Source organism: Perna viridis, chromosome 1 (genome assembly GCF_037379345.1).
Source record: "Perna viridis isolate PV_CMFRI_1.1 ecotype Kerala chromosome 1, ASM3737934v1, whole genome shotgun sequence".
NCBI lineage: Eukaryota > Metazoa > Mollusca > Bivalvia > Mytilida > Mytilidae > Perna > Perna viridis.
Genome location: NC_142445.1, coordinates 61,319,891 through 61,331,740, shown reverse-complemented (window position 1 = coordinate 61,331,740; position 11,850 = coordinate 61,319,891). Strand labels below are relative to the sequence as shown.

General features: G+C 31.6%; 1 protein-coding gene across 2 annotated transcripts; it reads right to left on the bottom strand.

Annotated features, from left to right (window-relative positions):
* Nucleotides 1–368: 368 nt before the first annotated feature.
* LOC148629708 (doublesex- and mab-3-related transcription factor 1-like) lies at nucleotides 369–11,370 on the bottom strand. 2 transcript variants are annotated; one of them, XM_088555940.1, is made up of 5 exons: nucleotides 11,100–11,370; nucleotides 9,838–10,021; nucleotides 7,361–7,574; nucleotides 1,648–1,781; nucleotides 369–1,224 (listed from the first exon to the last, which is right to left on the bottom strand). In XM_088555940.1, exons 3-5 carry the CDS (start codon nucleotides 7,558–7,560, stop codon nucleotides 734–736), a joined length of 825 nt encoding a protein of 274 aa, XP_088412066.1. In that variant the 5' UTR covers nucleotides 7,561–7,574; nucleotides 9,838–10,021; nucleotides 11,100–11,370; the 3' UTR covers nucleotides 369–733. The 2 variants fall into 2 exon arrangements, with proteins under 2 accessions (XP_088412066.1, XP_088412072.1); XM_088555946.1 differs by lacking the exons at nucleotides 9,838–10,021; nucleotides 11,100–11,370 and having other exon boundaries at nucleotides 7,361–7,753.
* Nucleotides 11,371–11,850: the final 480 nt, after the last annotated feature.

Genomic DNA, 11,850 nt, shown 5'->3' with positions numbered 1-11,850 from the left:
ATGCTGGGGTTGACAGGCTATAATACGGAAAACCTGTCCGCAAACCATAGTGATGCACCGTGTTGGGAAAGATGCCACGTTCCTCGCACGTGTAAGAACCCTACTGTGGTATTCTCCCGGAGTAGGAACCATAGGGCTCCGCCACAGGAGGCTAAATTGCCCAATCCTACCCAACTCTCCCTATTTCTAGTGGCAATCAAAATTTGTCGACCCCATTGTCCTTGTGTCCCATCACTTTTTCATTTCATCATCATTTCATGTTCAATTTAACATCTACTTCATGTTCATCGTCTGAATATAGCTGAAATATTGCTGCTCGGACGTTAAACTCCAACAAACAAAGAAACGTTTCGTAATTAAGCTTTTTTTTATTGAATGATCTAATTATACACAAAGGAAAACAGATTTTGTTCATGCCATTCTCAATATAAAATCTTCTTTCCATGTTCGAACAAGACCATTTTAAGAAAACTATAACCTTTGATTAATATATTTATATAACAGTACTGACATTAACTTATAAGGTAGCAAAGTTGTAAAAGGAGATAGCGGAATCACACTTAAATTGTGGTGACATCTTTACTTTTACACAACTTTTTTCTATCTATTAATTTTATTAACTGTTCAAGGTTTTTTTCTAATTTACTTTAGTAATCTCTGGATATAGCAGGTCTTTAAAAACATAAATAGCACATAAATAATAAAAATGTTGATGAATTTGATCTTCAATTTTTCACTCACCAATAATTGATGCTATTGAAAATTTCAATGAATTAGATTTACGTATTTGATTTTTCAAAGTTAGTTCCCTGGTAGTCTCGTCTTTCGTTGAAGTAATTGCCAAGTGTGTCTTGTTCGAACATCTTTTGTGGAAATGTTCTAAGCTAAAGTGATTTCTATTAAATCCAATATAATCGGTATGACAAATAAAGCGGTTGTTTTGACTTCCAAGGAAATAAGCCGGTTCCTTAAATTGTAAACAGTTTTTATTTAACTGTCCGCCACCGCTTACCCCGTCTTCTTTCCATGTTTGATGATAAACAGTTGTATTGAACAGCTGATGAAAATAGAAAATTTCCTTTGGTTCATTGAAGCAAGAAGTATATGGCAGTGCTGAATCCAACCCTTTGTCTGAAAAACATCGCCTTCTTCTCATCCGATCATAATACGACAACCTAGATAAATTAAATGGTTTTATGTTTTCCGGGTATTGTCCCTGTACATCTGTAAAAAATATAGTCATGTAATATTTGAATTATAGCATTCACTTTTAATTATGTTTGTTTTCGCGTTTCGTGATTGTATTTACTTTTGTGTTTATCATTTGTTGTTTTTTTTTCTTTTTGTCACGTCTTTGTTCTTACATACTGTTTTGTGGTTCTTTTTTTTTATTTTCGTGTTACATAAATAACAAGCTATCAACAGATTTTCTTTTTTCAAAGAGTCCTTTTTCTAAGATTCCATGCGATATATGGAAAACGTAGTGTAGTATGTTTGAACTAAGTGACCCATGTTTAGCATTTACAATATTGACCATTAATGTCATAATGTCATAGTATTGGTCAGGCTCTAACAGCTCAAAGGATCCTGCGTTGCAAAGTCAACCACCGTAAATCAATTTTAAATAAAAAATAAAATTGCACTTACTTGGATTATATAACGACGTCGTTCTTTGATGAAAAAGTCTATGATTCCTATTTGCCGGCTTTCTTCCCTGTAAAATCTTTGTGGCATCCACAACTTTCTGTGTAATTTTTTGCGGCTGCTCTGACGCTTGGTGCCTTGAAAACGTTTAAAAAATACTATTATGTGATCAGGTTTTGTTCTAAATAAATATACTTTATTTAGAAATGAGCTGTTTTAAAGACAGATAATAGTATTTTCATTGGCATTTGATTTTAAGTTAAAAATGCAGTAGCAGAGAAGAAACCACAGAATCAACGAAAATCCCATGTCATCAGGTCCTGTCTTGTCATTAAGACGTTTTTTACTACGTTGGTACTAAATCCACCACACCACATTTTCTACTTCATGTACTAGGAGTAAAATGGACACCTGGAACCCAAATACGCTTATATTAACTAAAATAACTGTTTTGTCATGTAAAAGCAATAATTTAACCACTGTGTATAAATACGATAATGAGTTTCTTACAGCACAAATATTTCTTTACATAATCTAAGAATAATAATATATCCTAAACTTCCAACCAGAGTAAAGCATTGGGACGATATCGAACCAAGCTCAACTAAGCGAAAAAGCCCGATCAAGCCAGCGAACAATAAAAAAAGCGCGGGGTAAATCCAATATCTAAAAACCATAGAACATAACAAACCCACAACGGACTTTGCCATTTTATTTTATATTATTCATGTATCACTGGATAATTTCGTAATAAATTTTTTTACACTATTGTGTTTATGCACGTACTTCTAATGCATTTCAAATTGCTTAATTGAAACTGAGATTGAAAACTTTTGAAATAAAATTTTGAATGCCTTCATAGACGTAAGATATTAGTTCGCATACTGATATTATTAATTAACTAATTTTGGACTCTGGTTTAGGGTCCGATTTATAAATATCTGGATCTGACAATTATAACTCTGCCAACTTTAATTGTATAACTCAATTTAGTTACATAGAAACAGAATAATGTTAAAAGTAAACATAGTTATCTATATAGATACAAAAATAAATTTTATCCCTTTTTCGAAAAAAACACACCAACAAAAACATACAAAAAAAGAACAAATGAAATAAAAACAAATTATGAACCACCACTGCTAAATTTCACTCCTCCTCGAAAAAGCATTTCTATAAATAGTTAATTCGTAACTAGAATGAAAAAAAATAATGTGTTAGGGATGCTGATTTGGGGGGGAACGATCCATATGCACATCCTAGAAATTTGATGGTCAACTAACCAATATATTGAAAACTCAGCCTTTAATTGTTCTTAAAAGAATAAGGCTACAAAATATCTTACTACTACTTGAAAAGGGTTCCCTTACATAACATATTGAACCACCCAATTTCAAACCTGATTTTACAAGAACAATGGTACGGTGATTACCTGACCCATAATAGAATAGAAGTTCACCACCAAATTTCCAGGGCGTGCATATGAATCGTTCTCCCAAACTTGAAAAGGTATCAAACGGCGATAATTTCATAGGCCATTAGGAATTCAGACTATCAGACACTTGCCCAAATGATAACTGCAACACCCACCCCCAACACACACCTTATTTTTCTCATTCTAGTCATGAATTAACTATTTATAGAAATGTTTTCTGAGGAGTACAATTTAACAGTGACAGGTAATTATTTGTTTTTATTTCGTTTATTTTTTTCAATTTTTTTTTCTGTTTATATGTTTTTGTTTGTCTGTTTTGACAAAAAAGAGGTGGAGTTTATTTTTGTATCTATATATTTTGTATTTATATAGAAGTGGAATTGCTTATTTCCGACATTATTCTTTCTTTGTGTACCTGATTTGTGTTATAAAATTAAAGTTAACCGAGTTCTCCATCTCAGATCTACAAATGAAGGCACTAACCCAGTGTCCAAAATAAATTATATCAGAGTGAAAACTACTTTCTAGCACCAATCTAGGAAAAGCTAAATAACGAATGAATTCAATTTTTCAATCTGTTTTACATGGAAAATAAAACATTTTAAAAATAGTAATTAGTAGACTCGACATTCTGTCGCTTTTAGATAGTCAATGTTAAGTCTAGAAATAGCATTCAAAATTTTATTTTAAAAGTTTTTAATCTCAATTTCAATAAAGCAATTTGAAATGCATTTGAAGTACGTGTATAAAAATAGTAAAAAAAAATATTACGAAATTATCCAAATGATACATGTGAATGACACAGTCCGTTGTGGGTTTGTTCTGTTTTATGATTTTTTAGGTATTGAATTTTTTCCGCGCTTTCTTATTATTCGCTGCTTATTGTTCGTAGGCTTATTGTTCGCTTGCTTGAGCTTGGTCGATATTGACATGTGTTTACCATCAGATTTTGTCGAATTCTAATTACATTGTGAAATCTGCGATATGGCAATGGGATATTTTAAAAACGATTTAATCAGGACACGTGTTCAACCATTTTCTGGTTATTCTTGCCTGTACACAGACTGTTGCAAACCAAATCACCGGACAACGGATAATTATCATCAAGAAATGAAGTTTTCTCGCATTAGCAGCCACACCAAAGCAAGAAATTAATGCAGTTTGAGTGAAAATTACTATTGATTATAAATATATCGTTACTTTAGCATTGCGGGAAAAAAATCAAGATCAAACATCATATAAAAGCGATAACAGAATATTATTACAAAGATGTAAGTAATGACGAGTTTCGCAAGTTGTTACTTCTTTCAGTCATTGTATGGTATTTATATCACTGTTATTTCCTCTGGAACCAATGATTTGTCCATAACATGCGTTAAAAATATTAAAACATGCGGTGTCGTGCTTCAGAAAGCAATATGACAACACTTACAGAATATAAAATATTTGTACAGCTTTTATCCTTATAATGTCGAATTTATAAATTCATGTTCATTGCTGTTACCTTGGAGTTCACTTCATAATGTTATGTAATTAAAGTATTTACTGATAGCTCAAAGTAAAGACTTCCATTTAATAGCCATGTCTGTTCTCAGTATTGTAAAGGCAATCAAGGGAACCAGGAATTGAACGGTAATCGAAAGAATATAATCCAAGAATAACGACTAAACAGGAAAAAACACCTAACAACGAACATGAAATATCAAAATAACACGTTCAAAGTAACAACAGCAAATGAGAAACCTGGAAAATTCACTAAAAATGGGAGCCTGGACCAGGTGCACCAGTAAGCGTCATCTGTTTTCTAGGAATACTCACAGAGTTTATCATTATATTCATATCCAGGTAGAGGAAATGAAAAGTATGACATGGTTAACAAATAGGTTCTCACGGAGAAGATGGATAAATCATAATAATCCAAAAGTTTATGATGATGACGATAAAACTTCTGTAGACGTTCCGTACGTTGTTGGTGTCACGTTCGACTGAAACGGGGCTGGTTACGAAAACTTAAATATTGCTATTAGAATGTGGAGTTATCAAAGGCAATATAGATATTAAAATGTTCGAAAATGGTTGTTGTTTTAGGATTATAATCATAAATCTTTGAAAGATGCCATTAATTGCGGAGGGAAAGCACTATTCGATCACGAGAACGTCCATTTTCATATGTGGACGGGCAACATTAAGAAATGCTTGCTTCCCATTTCACCAATATATCTAAGTTGTTTCTTGGCGTATTTTGATAAAACAAATTTTTTTGGGAAGAACAGTTTGTGCTGCAAACGATTTCATATTTTTCATGACGTAATGATAAGATCAAAGCGTATTACAATATCACAAATATCTCCCCTTTGATGTGGACATTGTAAAAATGGAAAGAAATCGATTTGAAGACAAAATGTTCAACTTTTTTTTAAATTATGCGAAGAGCGTTGTCTTTTTCCCGACGTTTTCTACACGTTGCGTGCTACCCGGTCTTTATCAAAAGCTTTTTTTCGTTACATTTGAGTGAACTGTTAACTAAGAAATTTTGAGTTTTACACGTATATATGCTGCAGATAGTATATTCTAAAAGTAATGGTACTTGGTCGAACGTGTATCTTAGCGCAGCATTTTGTCTGTGTCTAACCAAAATGTCACAACATCTAAAATTTGTATATTTTATTTATTCACGCATACACCATGCGAAATTCGAAAGAATTGTTCAAAAAGGCAAATGGTGTTGAGTCGATTTCTTCATATACTTAAAAATGTATTCAATCTCCTCTATGGTTTTATCATTTCATTTTCTTTGGCTTAACAAATGGGTTATATATATAATGTAAAATCATGTCTAACAAAAGTGTCACAAAGCGCATTTTTGACGTTTCCAAAGTAACGTTCTGTTTTGCGGCGTAAAAACTCTTTTAACGTCAATTTTAAAAACAATAAAAAGTATTGAAAAGTTACACTACTAGATTGAATTAATACCACTATGGATGTAATGAATTAAAAAAACGATTTTAGCAAATCTGATAAAATAATGAAAGAAATGTTGAAAAGAAAACAGGAAAAAGAAATATGAAAATGTTGCCCAACTTTGACCCCCTATAACTTGAAAACGGTCCAAAAAATATATAACCTGCTGTACATTTGTTTACCCGAATTAAATAAAGAACACATTTAAAATAGAATAATAAAAATCGAAAAAAACAATCTACGTTTTAATAAAACACGTATTTTTACCCTTTTTGGCCCCTTTTTTCTAAAGCGGCAAGGGCAACAAAGTCCAAATTAAATAGGAATTTCTCAGTTGTGGGTAAAATCATATCAACATTTCAGAACAATTCGTCAACCACAACTAAAGTTATCGCACGGAAACGAAGTGTCCCCAGACGACGACGACGTCGCCATAAGATTTCGCTATCAAATTTTCTCAAAGAGGGAGCTTTGCCAAGGTTTTGTTTTCTCGAAATGTTTTGCAATGTTTTATGTTTAGCAACAGATCTTAGAATTACGAAACGAGTACATGTATTCGAACATTTCACATTACATCTACATCAGAGATATAAAACAAATTAGAAAAGAATTAAATTCACTTTATACGTTTCCACAATTTTATTTCCGGGGGTGGGTGTTACTGACTTTTTTGCTTGTAGGTTTGTTGGCTTTCTGTTTTAGTTAGGGTGTTTTACTTATTTTTAGCGCATCACGAAATATGTTTTCATAATTCCTAACATTTTTCTCATAGGGTAAAATTTCCTTCAAATCATTTTTAAATGGTTAATATCAGACTATTTACCATATTAGGATGTAATCTGATCATTTCAATTGACCAAAACGTACGAAAAAAATAATATCAAATCGGACAATTAAATAATAAAACATGTCGTGTGTGTTATTTATGTAAAAAAAAATAAATAAGCACACTTCTTTTTACACGTTACAATTATAGAACGATGTACGTCGGAATACAAAAAAAAGACGTCGAACTTTAGCCGATTTCGACGTTACCAAATATGACACCAACACCGTACGCTACGTCGTAGTGATAATCTTAATCTTGTAGCAGCATAGCCTTGTACAAGAAACAATACTATGTGAAGTCCTGGATGGTACAAAAATGTCCCGTACTTCTTCAAGTTCAAAGTTGAGATTCCTGAATTTTGGCATGGAAAAATACATTAGAAAAATTCTACCCTTCCGTCCAGTGCATATTTAATTAATTTAGATAATCATAAAAAATATTTGATGATAATAGAAACTTCTTTTCATTAAATTGAAAAATCAAACATGTACCTTCTAAGAGCTACTTGAGCTGCCATGACCTTTTGTCTTTCCACTACAAGACAACAATTAGGACATTGACAATCTTTCCAGCGACAGAATCTTTTGTGACCTTTCAAACATGAAACAACTCCATGATTCCGGCATCGGGCACATTTTGGCCTTCGAAGCTGTTTACGTCCAATGGAAGCTTGGCTATTTTTGTCACTCATTTTCAATGCAAATTCTATTGGACAGAAATGAACCAAATAGTGCACTATAAATAATCAGCATCCAATAAAATAAAAGTAAAAGGTATATTAATGTGTACAAAATGGTGTATAAATTAAATGTTCCTATTTGCCAAGTACAAATATAAGAAATATTTGCAGGTGATGGTCAGTTGATACTCTTTTGAAGCATTAATTGCAACATCAGACTGTACACAAATATAGCCATATCGAAGTTAAATGTATGATCCAATTGTCTTATTGTGTGGTATTTGTTTATTTAAATGGAATGATAACATTACAATCAAACCTATTTCAGGGGTGTGTGTGTGTGTGTGTGTGTGTTTGTTGACAAGGAAATAGCCATACATATAACAATCTTTTAAAGTTGCTGTTACATGTTTATTCGATACTGATTTATTTTATAAAAATTTATTTTAGTTGCCTCCCCTTTTATCAGCTGCATTCAAAACGAAAAGACGTTTCATTTTGACCATGCTATGTAAATAAAACATTTTTCTCGTTTCGATTGAAAAATAATTTAATTTCAGACGTAACATTTTTTGACTGTATAATAACTAGTCTATAATTTTAATTGATATGAGATAGTGATGTCACTTGCCAAACTTGTTAAACATTAATGCTAAAATAAAATCATAAGTAATAATACTCCTACAACGTAAGAGGCTGGAATTCCGTTCCTCCATACCCTAACCTCTTACTTCCGAGCGCCATATTGCATAACGCTCGTTCCGACGTTCTTTGAAATCGGCAGAATTATAGTAAACTATTTACCATTTAAAACGTTTTATACAGTTTCTTTACCATAACACGCGAGAAGGTGACTAAACTGAAGAAAAACAAATGACCTACCTGATGAGAAAATCCAGCAACCCTGGAAATCCTTTGTAAAAGCAGTTAAAATGAACTTCATATTTGGTTTTTAGCTTTTTTAGTGTGGAATTCCAGTTGATAAAATTACGGATTTTAAAATTTGCGAAACGAACATATCAAATTAACCAACGAATTGCCTTTACTAACACTAAGTTCGTTTTGTCAAAAATACATTGTATTCCGTAAAATTACTGACCTAATTCAAAATACTGGTTATTTTGACAACTGCCTCCATTACAAATGTTTTCTAGGTATTTAACAAATATTTAGGATTTTTATCGCTCGATTTCGGGTAGGTTAAACTTCTTTTGTGTAAATAAAAGACTTCAAATATTTTAAAACACATATTTAGCTAATTCACATTTGCGGTGGCTTTCAACATGTCAGATGCTAGAGGTTAGGATGGCACCAAGTCAGAAAATAGCTTGCCAGATAGCCCCTAGCATTGCTGGATGGCACCAAGTCAGAAAATTGCTTGCCAGACAACTCAAGTCAGAAAATATCTTGCCAGACAACCTCTAGCATTGCTGGAGTAAAGTAATAACTGTAATTTTTTTAAGTGTATTTTTAATAACCTAAGTGTCCGTAGGGTACACTTACATGTATATAAATAACCTAAGTGCCCGTAGTGTACACTTACATGTATATAAATTACCTAAGTGCCCGTAGTGTACACTTACATGTATATAAATAACATAAGTGTCCGTAGGGTACACTTACATGTATATAAATAACCTAAGTGCCCGTAGGGTACACTTACATGTATATAAATTAAAATGTTTTGTAGATTATTTAGTAGATGATATTTTTGTAGGCAGAAAAAAAAGATACAGTCATTTTTTCAATAATTGGAATTGACAAGGTTAAATCAAATAATTGATTATCTTCGTAATTTAATTATAACAAAAGGATTGTTGATCCTAACGTAACGCTATCATGACGCTAGTGATATATACATTACTTTGAATTAAAAGATAACCCCGTTTAGGAATGGACAAGCAAGGGTCGTCTTAATCTAAATTAAGACGCAGGTGTAGTAAGATTCGAATTTGAGTTATAAATGCGCAGCTATACGGACATAGTTTACTTAATTACTCTTAGCGATTATAAAACATACAAAAATGACCTTGACATTAATTTTTAACTCGGTACTAGTACAGTTAACCAATCTAAGATTACTTTTTTACGGTAGTGCATATGAGCAAATGATTGTGATAAATGTGATAAACAGAAGTTTAATTCCATTTCAGACTTATGAAAAGAAAGCATGTAGTTTCGTAGTAAAACAAATACGTATGACAATATTTTAACTTTATTCGTTTAACTGAATACAGTCAACTACATATAATGAACATTATAAAATTATAGCATTTTTTAGATTCTTACCTTATGGTGCTAGCAGTACCAACAAAGTTATGATGTTATTATCAAACTACGTTAGACATTTGTACATCTTGGACCATCATTGGACAGGAGTTGTAGAAACGCCTACAATTATCTTGTGAAATTTTGAGCATATGTTCTTCAGCGTATTTCTTCATCCTATCTTCATCACAACCAGATAAGTTTTCTTTGAGAAAAATAGGATGATAAAATTGTCAAATTGCAACTATTTGAGTTTCTGTTACGACTGTATCATGTTATTACAGTAAAAGATTCTTGTAAAAATCTAATTAGAAGCCACGATTATAAGAAAACGTAACATCAATCTTCAATCTAACTGCTAAAATAAATTGATGTAGACGAAAAAAACAAGAAACAGTTCCATAGATACATTTTTTTCAAAAAGATCAGGACAGGTAAAGCTGGTAAAACAAGATCCGAATCGTTTAACAAATCACTGAATAAATAGAAAAAAATATACGTGAAATATTTGATATAATGCAACAAATGATATTTGATAATGACACGTATAGAATTGTTTGTTAAGCAATTTATTGGATTCAAGTAAAAAATCTTTTTTGTAATTCTTAACTCGAAATCAAGGGAATAATAGAAAAAATACATGTATATTATTTCAATAGGTCAATCCGCTCCTCGGAAAATATCTATAGCATAAACCATGTAATATATTCACTGATATAATCGATAATTTGTATTAATATTTAATTATTATTTGACTTGTATTTAAATGCTTCATAATGGAAGTTTTTAACTGTTGAAACACTGCAAACCTGTAATTATTGTTAATAATTCATTTTCATATATAATTTTTAGGAATCTTATGAAAACTAATTACATATAAATGCAAACAAATCCCAAGTTTTACATATTATATTTTCTAAATAGGACAAGAATGTAAATAAATATAACATTAAATCGGAAAAAACGGCTACATTTTGATCTGATAAACATCTTATAACGTGATGAATGTAAATGTGAAAGTTAATTGAAGTAGCATGAAGTCTTGACTGACGGTTTGAGTAATTATTTGAACCTACAAGAACTCCTCTTGTCAAAACAGTTACAATACAATCTAAGCATGAAAACACCGAACAGTTGTCTTCTGATTATTTTGATAATCGAATTCGGAATAGATGAAATAAAAAATCTGTTTTCTTTGTGGGTCGTGATAAGGACATAAACATTAGGGTTTAATATGTGTGGAAAGTGATCTCAATAATTAAATAAATTAAGCTATACATTACTGATTTTGATTTCGGTTCATCTCTACGATCTTCTATGTTTCGTATCTGATATTTTAGAATAGCATGGCCACCGATGTTTTGTTGTACTTCAAAATACCTTGCTTCTGTGACTCATTTGTATTTTAACCAACAATGTCAGAATGGCATATAAGACTAGTCTGTCGAGGAACAAGGATACAACAAGCTGAAAACTGAAAATGAAATTATCAATCAAGAAAATAAGAAGTTGGAGTAAACATGTATACGCGTCATCTATGTATGTCACTATGAACATTGGGCACACCGTGAAAAAAATATTTCGGGACCTACATATATATAAAGTAAACGTCAAGTGTAATTATCAGTTTTTATGTACATTTCGGCAGCAGATTGTGACAACATTCATAAGATTTTTATATCTACTTTCTTGAAATAGGATAAAAATATTTAAACAATGTCAGTGTTTTATTACCCTAACATCAAAATATGTTATTAATACATCAAATTGAAAAGGTGAAGGGAAGATAAGATGTTTCGGAGGAAATATAAGAAAACTTAAAGTACAACTTCAATTTAAAATCGCACGAAAGCGTAATAACTGATGAATTCATATTTTTTTTGCACAAACACTTTTTGCCTAGAATCTTTTCTTAAGCACTAGTAGATGCTGCTTTCAAAAGTGAAAGTGCTTGTGAAAATTGAGTTCAGTGGATATAAATCCATAGCTTAATTGTAGTTAAATTCTTCTTCGAAAAAGCACACGAAGTGTCTT

What these genes read in the sequence shown, in the direction of transcription:
- LOC148629708 (XM_088555940.1), bottom strand. Translation starts at nt 7,560, where the DNA reads ATGAGTGACAAAAATAGCCAAGCTTCCATTGGACGTAAACAGCTTCGA. An exon ending in GCTCAAGTAGCTCTTAGAAG is followed by an intron (nt 1,782 to 7,360) that starts GTACATGTTTGA and finishes AACGTTTTCAAG; the next exon opens with GCACCAAGCGTCAGAGCAGC. An exon ending in GACGTCGTTATATAATCCAA is followed by an intron (nt 1,225 to 1,647) that starts GTAAGTGCAATT and finishes TATTTTTTACAG; the next exon opens with ATGTACAGGGACAATACCCG.